This window comes from Struthio camelus, chromosome 5 (assembly GCF_040807025.1).
Source record: "Struthio camelus isolate bStrCam1 chromosome 5, bStrCam1.hap1, whole genome shotgun sequence".
NCBI classification, from domain to species: domain Eukaryota; kingdom Metazoa; phylum Chordata; class Aves; order Struthioniformes; family Struthionidae; genus Struthio; species Struthio camelus.
In genome coordinates, this window is record NC_090946.1 from 70,304,824 (window position 1) to 70,326,105 (window position 21,282).

Consider the following 21,282-nt stretch of genomic DNA (forward strand, 5'->3'; position numbering starts at 1 on the left):
TTAAGATGTCAGAAATGCTTTGCTTTTACAAAAACTAAGGCATACAGGTTATGTGTGTAATAGGCTGTTGACCAAATTTGACAGCATTCTTTTGGTATCCCAAGGGAAAAATTTTACCTCGTGCATGCCAAGAGTGGTCTTGCACTTACTTCTGAATCTCAGCTTTAGATAGCCTTTATTTTTTTTGTGCTAAACCAAAACAGGGTAGCTTTGAAAGTATAACTCCATCACTGCTTCTTGTCTGTCTTATAGCTTTTGGACAGAGGTCAGATTCTTAATGCGTTTGTACTTTGAAAACAATCTTGGCTGGGCCTATTTTCAGCCCTGCAAAACAAATAATAGCCATGTATTTCAAATCACTGAAGTGGACTGTAGTAGTATTTTGTACATACATTTTTTGGAACCTCAGTTTGAATTAGAAGGTTGTGGTGACCCTGGAGTGTAGTTCTTCAATGTTACTACTGATTTATTTGACAAGACGTTTCTCAAATAAAGCTGACTTGGAGGAGGGAGGACACTTACCAACTGCTTATGCTGTTCCTTGGTTGAATTGATACTTAAGTTGTCCTGGACTTGTCCTTAGTTTCTGTCACTGCTTTTAGCTATTGTAAACTTCAGATAAAGACATAGAACATCCTCTAGAGGGAGATCGTGACGCTTTTCTGTGGCTAAAGTGTGAGTCACCTTGTTCCAGTTAAATGTCTCAATCACTTATCTTGGAGAGGATCTTTGAATGTGTGTTTTTGTTTAATAGGAGCCTGTTTTCTGGATCTGTACTTGAAAGCTTCATTGCAGAACACAGAGCACAGCCTGTAACTTAATGTTTTTGTAGGTTAAATAAAACATGTATATCTTTTTTTTTATTCCACAGAAACCTAATTCTGAAATTAAATGAGTAATCCTTCTGAATTCTAATGTTCTACTCCTGCAGTAGTATTTGTTTTATATCTCTAAACCAAAGATTTCAGCATCTGATTTGAAAGTGTTGAGTTAAGTCACTGTAGCGTGACCAGTGCTAAGCAAGAAAGCAAAGCAGAAATAAAATGTCACCTTATTTCATCAGGCTTAGCGATTGAAGGACAAAAGTACTTGTTGCCCGTAACTAGCAGAGGTTGGTGTTTGTTTATTTTCTTTTTGTTTTGTTTTGGTTTTTTTGGACAAACCAATTTCTTGAATGTGCCGAAACCTATACTTCACTTGTTCCATACAAACTTTCGGATTGCCATCGTGGTAAGCTATTCAGCATGTTGCGTATACGGTCTTGGCCTGTGATTTCTTTTTCACAGAAACTTAGAAAAGCTTACTCCACAGTAAGGCATCTATGCTTTTATTTTCTATAAAAGTGGATACAAACAGTGAATTTGCTGTAGCTTTTGGCATAAGCCTGTTATGTAAAATAAAGGCTATGTGGAATTTACCCTCTGCAGAGAGTTTGAAATTATCGTGATAAATTTTTGATACGTTAGTAATCTTCTAGTTGCTCCCTTTTTATTTGACAGTTGAATCTGTTCCGTAGAGAGGACTTGAAATATATAGGTTTTATTAGCCTCACTCCGAAATGTTTGGAGTATTTTTATTCCTATGGTTGTACCTCCCGAAACACTGCATTATTACATTATTCTCTCAGGAAAAAGTGCTATAACAAGTAAGGTTAAAGTGATTTACAGTACCTATCTTGTAACTTTGTTTTCGTTTTCATATTCATTTTCATTGTCTTGTGGTATGCAATGTATCTCTGCAATGCATTAAAAATGTATGTAAAGTGCTTGGAGGTGAATGATGTTGCATAATTGAATGTATGAATGTGCTATGAGAAGGAATAAAATATATGAATAAACAGGAATAAAAACATGAGTATCTGTAAAAAGATATGAATATGCTTTAAGTGATTCAAATTGTAGAGTCCGTAATGAATTGTGTTCTGAATGATCAATTCTTTATTGTAGATCATCCTTTTGGAGGATTACAGCACTGAGATTTCTGGAGTCTGCTGTATCTAGCCATAATGAGTTCATCGTTGGTTGCTTATGATGATTCAGACTCTGAGGCAGAAATGGAAAAGACTGAAGTTCCTGATACATCTAGTAGAGGAACAAGCCTTCCAAGTTCTTCTGTAAATCATATTCAGTATTTTGCACCTGGTAGTTTGTGCACAAAATCTATATATGAAATGCAACCTGCTGAGAACACTGACCGTTCTGGCATGGGTATTATTTATGAAGATCCCCCTGAGTATTATACTCGGAATAATAACCCTGATTTGACGTCTCCTTATTGTAGGAGAGCTCCCCCTAGCCACGCTGTATTATGCATGTCCAACAGAAACTATGAACAAACATCAAGCTCTTCAATAAACCCTGGCATTTCTCCTCAGAAGAGAATACATAAAGACAGTATTACTGCCATAAAGGGAATTAGACCATATATCCCTAAAAGACTGCGTCAAGAAAATTCTGGTACGTACAAAGAAAAAGAATCTGATCAGAGAGAAAACTCAAACTGTGATGTTAAGTTAGGCATATCAGGAGAGCAGACTTTGACAAAAATCTCTGAATTAATTAAGCCTTATTTAGGATCCAAATACAAATTCACTGAAGTCCCCAAAAACTTAGTATTTCATATATCTGAACACAGTGGTCCTGTTAATGAGATCCAGTGGTGTCCTGTACGAGAACAGAGTCACATGCTTCTCTCAGCTTCCATGGATAAAACAATCAAGGTAATGTAAAACAAGATGCTTTGTGAACCAATTAAAACTTAAATGTACTATTTTGAATAATGTTCTTCTGGAAATAACAAAATTGCTTGCTGTTGTTTGACGGTCCTCAGAATTTGAGCAGATGTTTTGTAGTACCAGAGGCTTCTAGGAAATCTCAGGTTAATCCCTTTCTATGCATAGAATCCCCTTATTTCAAAATATTTTTGTATTAGACATGCCAACTTCCTGGATATTAAATTAAGAAGCTAGATTTCTAGTAGGTGACTATGTTGTAATCTGTAATAATGACAAGTTTCTGATATTTCCCCCTTTAAGGTCACTGCCGCCATAAGCACAGTTGGGATACAGATTCTACCTTAAGTCATTAAACAACTGACTGCCAACATTGGAAAATTATTTTGGGGAACTTTACCTTTCTCATAGGCCTAGGTGGCTATTGCTGGAGATAGTGTGCTAGCTCAGATGGATCTTTCATCTGAATTTTTATGGCAGTTCTTATGTCCCAAGAAGAGGTCCTATCATGATCTAAGGAATCTGTTCACTTTCAAGTTTGTTTCAGAGGTTGATTGCTCGCTACTTTAAGTGTATTTGTCTTCTAATTCCAATGTATTTGGCTTCAGTTACAGACACCAATTTTTCCTTTAATTTAGTCAGTCCAATGAACCTTACTTTTATTTTTAGAATGGATAATAATTTTATGTGGAAAAATACCACTTGTTTTCCCAGAAATGGAGCTAATGCCACTTGTGGGCTCAAATAGTATTATATGAGTAAAAAGATATCTGGAAACTCCAGAAGGCGTTTACACAGGACCATAGTTTTGGTAAGAGTGCATGGAATGGGTGCTCTTTTTGTGGAAAGCATGCTTTCCCCCTTTATGTAACATAGCGGGTACAAGTATTATTTAAAAATTTCTTTCTAATCTTACCAAGCGTAGCGACAGGAAGAACAGCCTTGGTTTCAGCACGTTTCTAAAACCAAATGAGAGACTGGAACTTCAAAATAGAGTTTGAATTCTCTTTTCATGTTAGAGTTCGTTAGGAATGAAATTCTCCTGGAGTTTATTAAAACTGAAGTTTTACCATTTTTCTTTTTTGTTCTTTAAGTGAAGAATTGAATTTCATTTAGTTTGTTTTTTGATATGGCTTTTCTTGTTCCAGAATTTTGTCTGCTTTCCTCCCCCCTGTTTTGCTATGGAAAGTTTTGGGGCCATATGAAATATGTACTGACTTCACATCTTTCAAACAGTGGTGTGGAATGTCAGACGAAGCTATACTTTTTCCTAAATGCCTATTAAAGCGTTGTTTTTTTGGGGGGTGGGGCGGAGGGACGACACCCCCCCCTTCACCTCCCAAGATGTTTAGCCTGAATAAAATTTCCTTCTCTGTTGCTTAACTATTATTCTCTTACAATATAATAATTTCACTGTTCTGTGTTTAGTTAAGCCATCAAAGTTAGAGTTCTTCATGAACCATGATGTATTTCCTCCTTCATCCTCTTTCCAAAGCTGCTTTTTGTTCATATGTCATATGTTCAGAAGTTGCTTTTCTTCATATGTCAAAGATAAAATAGAATAAAAAAATCTTTCTCTTTGCAAGTTTCTTGTAGTATACGAATAAGTTAAAACTTGGCAACTTGGCCACAGTTTGAAGAACAGACTTAGAAGGGAGAAACCAAAGATGCCAAAAACCTCTAGCAGCACTTTTTGCTCATGTGGTATTTTAAATATGGACTATACAAAACTATATGCATCCCAGACTTCAGTATGCCTGAATTTATCTTTGTCTTAAGCCATGGTACCATATCTGAATGTTTACTAGCCCGGCATTACTAGCATTGCATTGAGTGAAGTGAAATATGGATATACTCAATTTGGAAAAGTAATCTAGAATGAAAATTGTTATTACAGTGTAACTTTATAGAATGTAAAAGATGACCTCTTATTTTATCTTCTGAGCAGGGAAAGAAGGTTTATTCTTTAATTTCCTAAAACAGTATTATTGCCCCCAATACTTAAAGCAATTTACTTAAACAGTAAACTTTTTTCTTCACTATTTGCCTTTTTTTCCCCCCCTCCAAAAGACTCTAATTGCCACCATTCCCTCATTCTATGGAAATATGAAGATTGTTAATATTTGCAGTATTTCACAGTATGACAGTCTAAGCACTAGCAAAGTAATACTGTAACTGTATTATGAATTATATTTGTTACATATCGGTGGTTTGGAAGATATTCTGTAGAGAGCTAAAAAAGGAGGCTTCTTATTTTTCTTTTGCAGTCAGATTGAAGGCTGTAATGGTATGAGCAGTGGTAGCTTCAAAAAGTTTACACCTTCATGTAAATATCTTTCAAGCCAGTAGAGGGCACAGTTAGATTAAGTATTGGCTTACTGTTATGAAACTTAATTTCACCAACTTCTTAGGGTCGCAAGCCCATAAATCTGCAGTGAGAAAGCGCTAGTTTATCCTCTGGGAATTTTTAGGCTGCCTGCCATTGCCTGGAGTTGTCTATTTCCTGCTGTAAGTATAAAAAAACCCAAGTGATTGAAAGCTTAGATGCAGATGTGCTTTTTTTCTTTTCTTACTTTTTTTTTTTTTAATTTCATAGCTTTCCCCAGCTCTCCTTTTGGTTATTCACTTCAAAAAACATCTGTTAGAATCACTAGTTTAAATTCAGGCAGTGGTAACTTATCTTGTTGCCTTTTAATGAGAATATTCATGGTGATAGACACTCAGGATGTTCACACTGTTTACTTTGGATATCTAATTTGGATAAGACTTAATGCACCTACAGTTAGAAACCTAAAATCCCTGTGTAATCAGTAGGGAGATTAGGCGATCCAGAGCCATAAAACTGTGTACTTCAGTTAGTCATGTGAATAATGTGCAGTATAATTGCAAATGAATATTTGAATGCGTAAATATCTTGGATTCAGTCCTTAAATTCAGCTTATACAGCTAAATATCTTTTGAAGGGTGCAGTATAAGTCAGTGACAGTCTGTCAGGATTGAGAGTTCTGTCTAATCAGGTCAGACTGACACGTGTTCATATTTTAAATCTTGAATAAATTAAAAGATCTATAGCCATGTGCTATTTTGATAGTATTTGGCCAGGTTTACATCTTTTATCTGTTCTTTTGAGCTCAAGTATTCTTTTCTTAATTTTTTTTATCACAAGAATTTCCCATTTTGGGAAAGGATATTTTTGGCATGGAGAGGGAGGAAACACTTGGTTTCTTAGTTACCTTAATTTAGTGGTCTTAGTTTAGGTGGGAATGAAGAAGCTGTATCTTATGAATCTTAGGAATCCTGTATGTTGCACATCACATATTCCTATGTCTTTACAATATATGCATGGAAATGATAATGTGGGCTTTAAATATATTATGTATCCTCTTTTAAATCCGGAGAAGAACAGTCTTTATGTTCTCCCAGTTTACTCGATGTGCATTTTACAGTCTTCTCTTTTATGAATGAGTATAAGTCATACCATAATGCTTGTGAAAATCAGGATGATGTTTTCAGCTTGCAGTTGATCAAAGAATAACCTGATGTCAAGGAAGATCATCTGAAATGGTTTGTATGAACAACTTGTGTAAATAGGAAGGACTACGTTATTTCAGATGGTTTTCTGTTTTTTTTTTTTTTGTCAAAACTGTTTCTTAGTGAAATTTCTGGTATGATTGCATTAAAAAAATCACAATAGTTATCGGTGGTTTAGGTCTAACTTTCTTGAGTAACACTTCTACCAGCAGATGGAGTTCTTGAGCACCTCAAAGTGATACTAACTAAACTAGTCTCTTAAAAGCATAAAAAATTTTAATGGTTGCCCATTTTGTGTTGAAAGACAAAAGTTTATGTATGTGTGTTGCAAAGCATATAAAAATCTTCATAGAGTCAGGAAGGCAAGACAGAACTTCATAAGGGAAGGTTATATGTACTGCAGATTAGTTACTTACAGTTCTGCTACTATGGAGCATTATAGATTTCATGCAAAGTTTTAAATCTGTAAGGAATACAAAAAGCGTTTAGATATATACTTTGGAAATAGTCTTTTACTATCTTTTATTTGGATTTTGAGTATTCCCCTTTGGAAGGGGAAGCTGAGATGTAGAATGTCCCGCTCCTCTTAATAGTAGCGCTCCTGATAATATGCCTGGCTTAGATAGCTAGAGGAAGGGGCAGGAGACTTTATTCAAATTAGGGGAAGAACTATTGGGAGCTTTAGTTGTGGCAGTGCTCTTCATCATCACTAATACCTTCTAACTATATTTTCACTGGCTGTTTCTATTTTAAGTAAGCTTTTAAGGGTTGTGAATGAGATTGTCTCAACGCTTGTCCAGACTGATTACACCTATTCTTGTTCTTTAGATAATATTAACTTTTCTGTGTTGTGTCTATTTGAATAGCTGCTGTAAATGAAATCAGTGCCACTTCTGTTTTTGCCATGGTTTTAATAGGACTAATAATCTTTGCATGCATTTTGAGACTCAGCACAGTTAAAGGTGCCTAATTTTCATAGTGTGGATGTTCAGTACTTCCTGAAAATTAGATCTTGTTTAGGTGTTTCTGGTTTAGAACTCAAAATACAGAATCCCAAATCATTGGAGAACACACCTGTTGTTTGTCTCTTAGGATAGATGAAAATTTTCCCTTGAGAGACATGTTTACCAAGTACTTGGTGTAGTGATTTTTGTAAATTCTTAGTGTCTGAAGACCTCGTAATTGCATAGAGCCACATTTCTTATTCTTTCATGCTTATCCCTTCTTCAGGGAAAAAAATAACAAAGAAGTATATTCTAGAAATTTATTATTTTCTAGATCCCGTTGTATCAGACTGAAACAATAGAACACAATAGCCTCTATTCATCCACGTAATGAGTGTAGCATTGACAGCAGCAGTACAGACTTGTTTGAAACTGCTGTTACCCTGCCCCAGAGTAACAAACTCTAAAATTATTTCCATTTTCAAACATGCTGCACACAATTCACTGAAATGAGGATAGATTTATTTCTCATTGTTCTGTCACATGCATGTCTGTTCATAAGGTAATGAATTTAGGCTGCCAAATTATTTCATATAAGTTCACACATAGCTGTCAGATGGTTATAACCTTGTCACCACTGGGTTGGATTCAAACTATTCACTAGACAATATTAGGCAAAACTAGGCAATTATGCTGCTAGTGTCCCTAAGCATTCAAATCTTTAGGTTCATTTAAAAATCTAATTATGACAATGCTCCTTTGATAGTGACTGGTATATAACATGAGAATTTGAGGAGTCTCTTTTTCTTGCAAACACTTCAACTGAAAAACTTCAGAAAAGCGCTATCAATTATGTCAATAACTCTTAAGAATTATTTTTAAAAACACAATATTTTTATTATCAGAAGTGGCAAAGAACCTCTCCTAGTGCTTTGGTGATCCTGTGCTGCTTACGCATACATGTGAAAGAAGCATCGTTGTCTTATTGCTGAAGAGACCACTAAACGGGCTATTCTGAAGTACTGAAGCTGACTTTTTCATTGTGGTGCCTTATTCTGACCTACTTCCCTTTTCTATTTAGAACTATGTTTTTCCAAGGATTTGAAGCTTGCTGATTATTAAGGTAGAAGTACACTGTTTGATAGTCGTGTCGTAAACCGGTTTCTGAAGTACTGAAACTGTTTCTCTGTCTCTCTATATTTTTTTCTAACAAAATTATTTTATATGATTCAGTGGGGTATTCTCTGTAACGCTTATTTTATGTGAAAAGGAGCATCATGTAGGAAGGAATGGACCTGGCCATTGTCAAAAGGTTCTCACTGTGCTTCTGTTGCTTCTGTCTCGATGATAATGTGGGTCAGGATGTAATAGCCAGCTGTTACATAGTGATCCTGCAAAAGCCGTAACACAAGTTAGTGAAGAACAACTCATGAAGGTGGTTGCTTCTGGTCACAAAAGTATATGCAGATAGGGACTGTTTCATGTTTTGGTGTGCTAATACTGAGATATATTTAGAGATTGTTCTTACGTTGAGATTTTTTTTTAATTATTTTCTTGCTTCCAGCAATGCTGTTGTCAAGGAAACAGAAATCCTTGTAATGCCTTTGTTCACTTTCTCAGAATCCACAGCTGGAGATGACTTGTATAGTTTTTATTATGTTGTTAGTAGTTGACACACACTTGTGCCTCAAAGGGTTTTTCAGAGGAGTTTCTTTCTTTGAATCTAAATAGCAGCATCCTCATCTCTACGCTGTGTGATAGCCCATTGTTTTCTTTCCTCCTTCACTAGTAAGAGCTAAATTCAGTGCAACTCTGGACAGCAGTTTATCACAACCTGTGTGCAAACTGGTACTAAAAGGAAAAAAGGGCAAAAAAAAGCACCGAATCCCTCAGCTTTTGGGTTAGGTTTTCAGTCTTGCCAAGGATGTTATTTTTTCTTGGCACCTGGAAATGTGTCCTGAGTTAGGATCTCTGTAAGGAATACTAGAATACTACTCCATGCTGGAGGTCTTGCAAAAGATTTTGGACAGCTTTATGGCCATGTGAAGATGTAGCTGTTTGGTTGAGGAGGAGGAAGGAACCTCATGACGCAGCTAATATGCCCCTGTTTCCAAAAAGAACTGGAAATTGCTTAGAGAAAAGTTCAGAAAGTAAAAATCTTGTGAGCAATAGAATTAATGAAGCCTGGCTGTGAATTTTCTGTCATTTTTCTCTCATTTGGGGCCTCTGTAGTGTCTTTCTTTATTCAGCTGCTGAGTTTTTTAAATCTGGAGAAGAAAGTTATCCTTCTGGTACCCCTAAAATTTGGTAAAAATTGACCAGCTGAGTGAAAAGTTACTGCTGGTAACTGAATGCTTTTGCTATTAAAAAATGTAAGTAACAGCAATCTATTTTGTTTCTCTTCCAGAAGTCTAGCTTTATAGACATGTATTACATACACTTGAAAAAAAATCTGCTAACAAAGGTAAAGGCGTCTCGTGACTTGGATTCCTCACTTCTCTTGGTCTGTCAATGTTGTCAAGGAAACAATCTTCTGAGAAGCTTTGCTCTACTACTTCAGATCCTGTAGAGAGATTACGTGCATAAGATTTATCCAGTGTCAGCAGTAGAAACGGTTTGCCTCAAGTTTCTGTTCTTTTGAGTATGTTCATGTGCTCGCTTTTTTTAAAGCGGATTTTATTTTTAGCGTAGTATAAAATGGCTGCATCGTTAATGTCTTAATACTGGTGAATGTACCAAATATTGTTGACGCTTGATCTTTGGACAGAGCCTGATGTAAAAGAAATTTAATGGCGTATGTTCAATATATTTACGTTATAAACATAACTTTTAGTTACAGATTCCCTTCAATTTAAGGGGAAAAGAAACAGCAATGAAAACTATACTTTAGGAAAGTTGCTTCCCTGCTATGGAGCTAATGAAGCCCATTAACTAACTCCCGTGAGTTAATATCCTCCATCACACATATCACTTTGTTTCATACATATTATTTCATTGCAATGACCCATCCTCTTCAAAGAAAAACATATTCTGTGGATGATCTGGAGCTGTGAATTTGATTTGTCTTCACATACATACACACTGACTGACCAGTTAGTTAGGGTATTATGACTCTGCCCCCACCGTACTTATGGAGGGATTTGAACTTGATGTTTTACTCAATTGCTGACTTTCTTCTAGCAAACTTCTAGGAATTTAATTATAGAAACTTCCACACCTCTCAAATGTGGAAATTCGTTAATGGGTTGAAAGATATTGGGGGACAATTGCAAGACAGTAAAGACTGCATGTACTTGTATGTTGTGTGTGTACCAACAGTGTAACACCTCCCTTCATGAAGCAATACTTCAGAATTTAGAACCTTGTTGCTTCTTTTTCTTGTTGGGTTATCATTTCCTCACTAAAATAATGTTTCTTCATTCTTAATGTTGTGATTAGTAGCTGGAATTTTCATTTTTCTCCATATGAGCAAGACTTCTTTATCACTAGAAAACTTCAGGTTGGTAATGGAGAAAGTACTGCAGACTTGGTCTTCTTGACTGAAGGTTTCTGCATCCTACATATTAAACTGGCCCAAGAACTGCTCAGGGAAGAAATATTAAAATTGGGAAGCACAAAATGAGCTATTAAAGCTATAAGGGTGTTATAGTCCTATGGCTTAATAGTCTCCTACAGATATTTCAAAAAGGCCTCTCTGAAGTGCTGCTCAAATCTTCTTTTTCATAAGTATTTCTGATAGTTTAGAGGCAGCATTTACATTTGAAAACTCTAAATTTTTAAGTGTCTATATTTGCAAGGTGGAGTAAGAGACTGATATTGGGGCACTATGTGCAATTAATTTGGAGAGGCATAAACAAAAGGAAAGAGGTTAGTGCATTACTAGTTCATATGTTTCCTATGATTTGTTTCCTTGCTCTCTCATTTACTCACTTTTTTCCCCCTTCCCTGAGTCTGTCAATCTCTCTTCTTAGCCAGGCCTTCATATTGTCTCACTTTCTTGACTGCTTTTCTTGTCTATCGTTGACTTTAGCTTTCTGATTGCTTCTGTGGAACTTCTAGTTGCTTGCTGCCCCAATTCAGCATTTCTGTGATACAAACTTAATCAGAAGAGTATCCAGAAGACTTTCTTGTAACTGCTTATGTCAACAAGTGGTTTGGTTTGCTTCTAACCTTTTCCTACTGTCGTGTGTAACTTGGACTTTTTGTGAATCTGGCTGTAAACAGGACTCATTACTCATAGCTTATCGTATAACACTGCTACTGTGTGATAGATCCAGGGGTATATGCTGAGGTGCATCTGGTTTTATCCAGCCATATGTCTAGCTGCTGCATATAAACAGTTTGTCGGGATGTAAATAAACAGAGCAAATGGAGATCCAGGACTATTTTGAGGCCCTATTTCTAAGAAATGTAGTTATCCTGTATGTTTAGAAAAGTGAGATGTTGCTAGTAAGCAGTCTTGGTAAATATGTTAAAGCTTGGCAAATGTTAAAGTTAGCCCTGTGATAACACTACAAAACAAATTTTATGTAAAGATAGTTTAATCTTACTCTGCTTGCTAGTACTGGAATCGTGGTAGTCGTATGTTTCACTGGCAGTAAGGACAGCAAGCAGCTTTACAAAATTCATAGTTTATTTCAGCAACTAGATACTTGATCCTACTCATGTTTAAGGCAGTTTTGTCATGAACTTCAGTGGGTTTAGGACTGTATCTTTATCTTCCATAGTGTAGTGTTTTTCATCTGTGGTCTTTGCAGTTATTAATGTTCTCAATAGTCTTGGGAATAATAAACAATTTTATTTAGGTTAATGAAAAAATGAACGCTTGTAAAGAGAAAGGTGTTTGCCCAGGCCAACCAGTAAATGAATAGAAAATTCATTAAAGCTTAGGTTTTCGGATCACTGTTCTAAATCACTATACTGTCCTTGTTATTTAGATGTTATTCAAATCAGTGTGGGCCGTAAGGATGCAGTGGCTACTTTTTAAACTAAAGCCTGCCAGTTAATGTTGGGGGTAGGACCGATTTTTCCCATGAGAGAATTTGGTTATAATTCCCTGCAGACAGAAATTTTGACTTAAGCCCAAGTGTTTGCCAGTATTTTTAGAAATTTTCTTTGTAGCAATGTGTTACTCTGTTCTATTGTACCAATGTGACTAATAGCTATGTCCAGTGTAAACGGGTGCACTGCGGTGTGCTGGGAGCAGCTGCTGCCCCTCTGGCCAGGCTTGTCCGTAGCTGTTGTCCCCGCTGTGCGTTCTCTCAGTGCATACAGTGTGCAGGAACGGCGCAACCTAAATGGCTTGTTTTAATTGTGTTTTTACTTGTCTGTTTTATTGACCTTATTAATAGAAAAGATGCTTATCTGGTTGTATAGGGGGATGTGCGTGCATGTGTATAGAGAGAGAGAGAGAGCGAGAGCTGTAAAGCGTATGGGTAGCCTAGGTGACTTGGTATACTATACTAGAAACAATATGACAATATAAAAGTACAGTCCAAATAGGCTTGTATTTTGATAGCCACTGTTCAGCTGAAAGTTAATGGGGGAACCCTGCCCTCCCCCCAAAAAAACTTAACACAGTTGGTTAATGTTTGGTTTCTCCCTCAGGTTTTCAGATACAGCTGGCAGATCAGCTGCAATTGAATACACAGTTGCATCCTTTAAAAGTGGGGGGTGTAGCCGTTAAGGTTGTACTTATGCTCTGAATGGAATACAATGTTTCCTAATCTAGTAATGGCTGTTCAAAATCTGCAGGATGCAAATTCATCTTTGTGAATGTATCAGTCCAGTTGTTCGTTATGCTGTAGGAGTTGTGAGCACTTACCACAATCCACCGTTTGCTTCTAAACTTGTATGAGTCTGAAATAGAGGCATTTAACATTTATGTGGAGTCCCTGCCCTGCTTTTAATAGAATGTAAATGCATGTGACTTGGGGGAAATGATGGTGCTCAGTAAAACACCACTTGAGTCAGGATACCTCCAGTGGGTGCATGCAGCCAGGGGCGACAGCATGGAACATGGCTAGGAAGGATCCTCTTGCACCTCTCCTGGGAAACTTGCATGCTTGATTGGCTCTCTGAAATGCCTGTATACCAATGCACGCAGCATGGGGAGTAAGCAGGAAGAGTTAGAGATCTGTGTGCAGTCACAGGGCCATGATCTTGTTGCAGTTACAGAGACATGGTGGGATAGCTCACATGACTGGAATGCTGTCATGGATGGCTACGTGCTTTTTAGGAAAGACAGGCCAGGAAGGCGAGGTGGTGGAGTTGCCCTTTATGTGAGGGAGCAACTAGAATGTATGGAGCTCTGCCTAGGGGGTGGATGAGCAGCAAGTTGAGAGCTTCTGGCTAAGGATTAAAGGGGCAGGCTAACGTGGGTGACACTGTTGTGGGGGTTTACTACAGGCCACCTGATCAGGAAGAGGAAGTAGATGAGGCCTTCTACAGACAGCTGGAAGTAGCCTCATGATCACGGGTCCTGATTCTCATGGGAGACTTCAACCACCCTGACATCTGTTGGCAAGACAGCACAGCTAGGCACAAACAATCCAGGAGGTTTCTGCAGAGCATTGAGGATAACTTATTGACACAGGTGGTGGAGACGCCAACGAGGAGAGGTGGGCTGCTAGACCTTGTACTAACAAACGAAGAAGGTCTGGTTGGAGAGGTGAAGGTTGGGGGCAGCCTTGGCTGCAGTGACCCTGAGATGGTGGAGTTCAGGATCCTACGAGGAGGAAGCAGGGCAATGAGTAGGATCGCAGCCCTGGACTTCAGGAGAGCTGACTTTGGCCTCTTCAGGGACCTACTTGGAGGAATCTCATGGGGCAGGGCCCTAGAAGGAAGAGGGGTCCAGGAGAGCTGGTTCATATTCAAGCATCACCTCCTCCAGGCCCAAGATGGGTGCATCCCTCTGAGGAAGAAGTCGAGCAAAGCGGGCAGGAGACCTGCATGGCTGAGCAAGGAACTCCTGACAAAGCTCCAACAGAAGAAGGAAGTGTACAGAATGTGGAAAAGGGGACAGGCCACCTTGGGAGGAATATAGGGATGTCGTTAGAGTATGCAGGGATGCAACAAGGAAGGCTAAGGCCCATTTGGAATCGAATCTGGCAAGGGATGTCAAGGACAAGAAGGGCTTTTTCAAATACATCAGTAGCAAGAGAAACACTAGGGAAAACATGGGCCTGCTGCTGAATGGCGTGGGTGCCCTGCTGACGAAGGATAGAGAGAAGGCAGAGTTGCTGAATACCTTCTTTGCTTCAGTCTTTACTGCTAAAGCCAGCCCTTGGGAATTGCAGACCCTGGGGACAAGAGAGAGAGTCTGGAGAAAGGAAGACTCTCCCTCGGTTGAGGGGGATCGGGTTAGAGATCATCTGGGCAAATGTGACATCCACAAATCCATGGGCCCCGATGTGATGCACCCACGAGTGCTGAGGGAGCTGGCGGATGTTATTGCTAGGCCACTCTCCATCATCTCTGAAAGGCCACAAAGAACAGGAGAGGTGCCTGAAGACTGGAAGAATGGCAGTGTCACCCCAGTCTTCCAAAAGGGCAAGAAGGAGGAGCCAGGATCCTACAGGCCTGTCAGCCTCCCCTCCATGCCTAGAAAGGTGATGGAACAGCTCATCCTGGAAGTCCTCACTAAGCATGTGGAGGACAAGAAGGTGATCAGGAGTAATCAGCATGATTTCTCTTTCGTGAATCCATGCTTGACCAAGCTCATAGCCTTCTATAATGGAATGACTGGCTGGGTAGGTGAGGGCAGAGCAGTGGCTGTTGTCTCCCTGGACTTCAGCAAGGCTTTGGACACTGTCTCCCATCACATCCGCATAGGGAAACTCAGGAAGTGTGGGTTGGATGAGCGGACGGTGAGGTGGATTGAGAACTGGCTGGATGGCCGAGCTCAGAGGGTTGTGGTCGGTGGTGCAGAGTCTAGTTGGAGGCCTGTAGCTAGCGGTGTCCCCCAGGGGTCAGTCCTGGGTCCAGTCTTGTTCAACGTATTCATCGATGACCTGTATGAAGGGACAGAGTGCACCCTCAGCAAGTTTGCTGATGATACTAAACTGGGAGGAGTGGCTGACACACCAGAGGGCCGTGCTGCCATTCTGAGGGACCTGGACAGGCTGGGGAGTTGGGCAGACAGGAACCTCATGGAGTTCTACATAGGCAAGTGCAGGGTCCTGCACCTAGGGAGGAAGAACCCCATGCAGCAGTACAGGCTGGGGGTTGACCTGCTGGAAAGCAGCTCTGCAGAGAAGGACCTGGGAGTGCTGGTGGACAACAAGTTAAACATGAGCCAGCACTGTGCCCTTGTGGCCAAGAAGGCCAATGGTGTCCTGGGGTGCATTAGGCAGAGTGTTGCCAGCAGGTGGAGGGAGGTGATCCTGCCCCTCTCCTCAGCCCTGGTGAGGCCACATCTGGAGTACTGTGTCCAGTTCTGGGCTCCCCAGTACAAGAGAGACATGGCACTCCTGGAGAGAGTCCAGCGGAGGGCTACAAAGATGATGAGGGGACTGGAGCATCTCTCCTCTGAAGAAAGGCTGCGAGAGCTGGGCCTGTGTAGCCTGGAGAAGAGAAGACTGAGAAGGGATCTGATCAGTGTGTACAAGCATCTGAAGGGGGAGTGTCAAGAGGATGGGGCCAGTCTCTTCTCCGTGGTGCCCAGCGACAGGACAAGAGGCAGCGGGCACAAACTGAACCACAGGAAGTTCCACCTAAACCTGAGGAAAAACTTCTTCACTGTGAGGGTGACAGAGCATTGGAACAGGTTGCCCAGAGAGGTGGTGGAGTCTCCTTCCCTGGAGGTATTCAAAACCCACCTGGACGCGATCCTGGGAAATATGCTCTAGAGGGAAATATGCTTGAGCAGGGAGGTTGGACAAGGTGATCTCCAGAGGTCCCTTCTAACCTAAACCATTCTGCGATTCTGTGAAGGAAAATAATATTTTTATAAATGAATGGCTATAATAATTTAGCTAATTATAACTTGGAGAGTTGTAGTGCATTTATTCCTCTCCTGAAGTTCTTCTCCTTTGCCTGCTGGTAAGATGTTGATTACTTAAGTGTTTTCTGGGTACAATTACCAACTGCTTGTAAACACTACTGTGTAATTACACTTTTAGGTGTTCTAAGCATGTTCCTGTTATTCTTAACATGTTGCTATTCCACTGAGGTCAATGAGAAAACTGCAATTTGTGCCCTACCACTGTTTTCCGGTATAGGTTCATCAGTAGAAAATTTGATGTTTTTAAGGCATTCTTAGTAGTTACTCATTATATAATAGTTTCTCTTGTATTACTTGTATACATCAAACCTCTGTGCTTTAATGATCTTTCATCCTAAATATGCCTGATGCTGTGTAGAAAGTGGGTAACTTACCTGAAATAAACTTTGCATTTTTCTCAGGCCAGATATTTGCTATCTGCAATATACAGGAGGGACAGGATATTTAAATACCTTTGTAATACTTTGCCTCACTTCCTGCTGAAGTGGTCCCCAGTATTTGTGTTGTACAACCATCTAGCTTAAATCACAGCCTGATTTATGTTATATAAGTATGCTTTAACTTCTGTTTTTTCTTTCATCATTTTCCAGGAACTTATCTGATGACATGCATCCATAGTGTTAGGCATATTACAATGGCTGATCACAAAACACTTAAGGGATACCTGCAGAATAGGTGGGAATTCTTCCCTCGTGTGTATGTGGGAGAAGTTTTCTCTTGCACTGCTTGCCCAGCATGAATGTACTGTTGCTGTTTTGTAGGTCATAACCTGTGGGTGAAAATGTGATCTGTCTTCCTTAGTCGATAGTTCCTGCAGAATGCATGATTTGCTTCAGGCTTGATTATTACAGAATGTCTTCTTGTGCAATAAAGAATGAACTTTAGAAGAAAAAAAGAAAAAATAATAAGGCAATCAATGGTAAAAATAGTTTGCTATTGAGAAAGGTAGTCTCTTTGATAAAGCAATGCCTTTAAGTTTTGTTTTCTTGGTGATACTTATTTGCAAATCGCTAGGTTTTGAGCTTTATTTGTAAAGTAAAGGTTACCTGCCTTCAAAGTAAAAATGTTTTGCAGGTGGTGCTTTTGTTCTTGGTATCTTGTCCTTATTCAGCTTTTGGTGGCCATACACCTTCTTGGCAAATGGTGGAATTTGGCTAACAAAAAGACTTGTTTGGCACAAATGACTAAAATACCGAATGAAGTTTCTGATTATATGAATCTTACTGTTCAGTCTGCTTTGCCTCAGCTGCACTTGACTCTCATTCGATATTATGGCTGAGAATTTCACGTGTTTCATTTGGAGTGCCTGATATTTACGGTGGTATATCGTAGCTATACCTTTGCCTCCTTTAGTATGCATCTGTGCACCGCTTCAGAAAATACTTACTGTGGATTATGAAATGCTTCAAGAAATAGCACTCCTAATCTACACAGTGGGTTGTGATGCATGTGGTCTAATACCATCATGCTACTTCCATAGAGCAGATGAATTCACATATTGAAAAACATGTTTTAAAATGTTATTTTCCTCATAATTTGCCATAACTTTTGATAAGTATTGAAAATATGCATGCATTTATTGCACTGAAATGTCAAAAGGCATTATTTGGTCGTATTCTTGCGGTAATAAAACAGAAGGACAATACTAATAATACAGAATTTCGTTTCTTATATTTGTCCCTTTTATTCGCTAGTCTCATTGTTCTAGAAAGTGATACCCTTTGGAAAGTGCCCAGCTTCCATGAGGGGATTAAAATCTGCAGTGGATTTGAAGACATGTAGGTAGTAGTCGTCTTTCAATGAATGTCTATTTGGCAGACCTGGCTTGTTTTAGTTGTTTTAGACAAAGTATTTGCATTTGGTAATGCTTGTGTAATGTAACCTTCCCTCCCTCCTCCTCCCCCCCCCCCCCCCCCCCCCATATTTTTCTGTTGACCCTCTACATGAGAAGAGAAATGATTCACATGAAACATTGGAAAAGTAGTTATTATTGGGATGTTTTAACTGTAAAGTATCTCGACCATATTATTGATGTTTTTACAAAGAAAAAAGTGTGGGACAAGAAATATCTGTACTGAGTTAAACTCCTTGCCTGTATCTGCTCTTCACTTGGATAAGCCTGAGCAGGTTGACTTCTGAAATGGATACCTTGAGCACTGTTTTAGAGAAAACTACACTTGTGATGTTAATGATTAGTTTGGCTGAAGATCACTTATCTGAACTTGTGTTTTCGGTAGGGGTGCAGCAACATAGACTATTGTTTATGTCCAGGCTTTATAAATATTTTTCTTTTGCTTTCTTAGTCCATTTACAGCTTAAGGAAATAGATATTAGGGATGGGAGGAAATCCTTGTCAGATACGGAATTAGAAGTCTGAGGCATATGTGCTGTTTGTTTGTCTTCAATGATAAAGAAAGGACCAGCAGTTTCTTGGAAGATGACTTCCTCCTGAAAATTTCAGCTGGCTGCTGTTATAAACTGCATATGGACTCGGAGGTTAATGGCCTGCAGCGTCTTATCTTATCTGTCTGTGTTCTCCAGTCAATAGGCATTGCCAATACTTGAGATGCACTTTTGAAGTAGAACAGTAAGCGTGCACTTACACAGCTAGGCAGCAGCAGCAACCATCTTTTAGAGGGTCAGGAGTTTCCTGACACTACTACTCTTTCCGAATACTTGATTTATTTACTTATTGAGACAGCTTACCTGTTTTTTCTTCTGCAGACAACATTCTTGACGGCTTTCACCTGGAGAGATTTTTCAGGTCTAGGGTAAAAATTGCTAGTCTATTTGAGTTGAAAGATGCAGACCAGTAGGACATTCTTATAGCATACAACTACCCATGCTAATTTGTTTTGTAATCAAAGTCCTCCATGTCAAATAATCAGAGAGAAATAGAGTAGACTTAATCTATTGGGCTGTAGACCTTCAGAATAGTGCCTACGTGTTTTATCTCTTATTCTTGGAGCACATTATTCATTAATGTTTTTTCTTCTATCCAAAAGAGGCTTTTTATTTTTACTCTTTTTAAAAGAATAATAGGTAAAATGTGAAGGCATCTGTTTTAACACCGTGTTGTCAGGCTCATTTTTTCCTATTTTCAGATTTTATTGCTCCAAGAATAGTTGACCAAGACAAAGATGAATGTAGATAATAAGCCTCCTTTCCTTTTTTAAGATAGAAAGGATTATGAAGGTTTTCATGTCTATGCATTTTCTATGGTGTTAACATTCTGCTTAAAATATTTCATCCATGTAATATGATAAACTTGCATCCATTTGTAATGATCTTGGTTTATTTAAACAAGATAAAGTACACAGCCTTAAATGGTTGATTTGCTTAGTATGCATGGTTGTGGTATGCTTAGCCTAAATAAGAATATTTTCAAGAACTGTCCCTCATGTCAGTCTTGTGAGCTTGAGCACAGTTAAGTAAGCTCAGTCATTTTTACTTTCATTTCAATCTGATGATGGGAGGAACTTGTTAACTCTATGCTCTGAAAAAACAATCAAAAGTAGTGTGTTTTCCAGCTGCTTTTGCCTGAAGGAGAGTTTCTTAACAAAAGCCACGTACTTAGGTTTGAACACGTATCTCTACATGAGCAGGTAAGCAAAGGTATCCAATTTTCCAGAGCAACAAAATACTTGATTACAGGTCTAATGATAGTTTAAAAGGTGTTTTCAGATGTGCTGAAATCAAGGACTTGAAGCAGATGAACTTAATTATCTTTGTGAATATTCACAATCACATTATGTGCTTTAAATGTCACATTTGGAAATAGTGCCTTATTGCTAGTTAATTAACAATAATTACTCAAGGTAGTACTTATGTTTCTGGAATTTCTTACCCACTGTGAAAAATGTGCTGTGCTTTTAGAGGTTTAGTAGTATAAAAACTAGATTTTACTTTAACTCATTCTTAAAGTGTTACTGTTGCTTGGCCTCTGTAGTTTGTACTTCTAGTATTCCTGCATGGAGAATCAGTTATTCTGTTCCTTTTATTGCTACATCTGGGCAATGTTTTTAACATCTGAATTATGGTATATAATTAGAGTTGAACTCCTTTAAAATAATAAGAGAGAAGCAATAGCAAATTAGGTTAGCAGTCTGGAAATTCATCATGAAGTGTTACAAAGCTGTGTTGACACCTGCCTCTAAAGAAATGTGACTTATAACAATAGTAGAAAGGATTTCTCAGTGATAGCTCCTGTGCTGAGTATTTGTCTCTCTAAGAATGGCTCTTCTTGGGAAGAGAAGATTACACAACCCAAGGTAGTCTACACTGCAGCAAAAAAAATACCCCTTGCATCATAGGACATCTTTCATATACGCTGCTCTTCAGCTTCCCTCTTTCACTTTCCTTCTCTGCCTTTCATATAGAAATTCAGTAATTGAATTATGAAAAGATTCCTCTCAACTATTTTCCCTTCTGAAAGACTTTTCTTTACCAACGATAGCCTCCTTGTTTGCAGCTGCACACTTTATAATAATGTTTAGTTTAAATAACGAGCAGCCTCAGTTGGACTCGTGCTTACAAACTGGGTGTTCTCTTTGCCTGTAAATTTCTGCATTACGTGCATGAATGAGAAATTCCATTTGAATCCTGCTAACTTATTAATGTATAACTTAATCCACTGTTTTGTAAAGTATATGAAATGCTTTACAATGAAGTCTTTAATTCATGACAATATTTACAATATATGAAACAAATGACTGAATTCCCAGACATTAATTAAAAAAACTAATTCAGAGAACAGCAAGAGACATTACTAAATTTTAGAGACAGTCTAAAACTATGTATGCTTTGTGCAATGGGAGTAAATATAACTGCAAGTATATGAAAGCATGCAGTGAAGAGATGAATATGGTTTAGGCTGGTACAAAGTGAGAGCAATAAAAAAGGAAAAAAGCCTGAGCAGCAAGAAGCTGGAATGATAACATGAATTAGACTGTGGAAGGGTCTTCAACGTAATGAGTGAAAATAGCAAAATAAAGCACTAAGCACTTTACTAGGGAGAACTTCCCCATAGTAACTTTTCCTGTTGGTCATTTTCCTCCAGTTCATTCTACAGC

The 21,282-nt window shown here is 38.6% G+C and overlaps 1 protein-coding gene across 2 annotated transcripts in view; it reads left to right on the forward strand.

Moving 5' to 3' along the window:
- Positions 1-21,282, forward strand: part of WDR25 (WD repeat domain 25) — a 67,973-nt gene that overhangs the window by 1,546 nt on the left and 45,145 nt on the right. For both annotated transcript variants that reach the window (XM_068947029.1, XM_068947030.1), the window contains exon 2: positions 1,947-2,719. In XM_068947029.1, coding sequence (XP_068803130.1) covers positions 2,006-2,719 — 714 coding nt within the window. In that variant the 5' untranslated portion in view covers positions 1,947-2,005. The remainder of the gene's footprint in view (positions 1-1,946; positions 2,720-21,282) is intronic.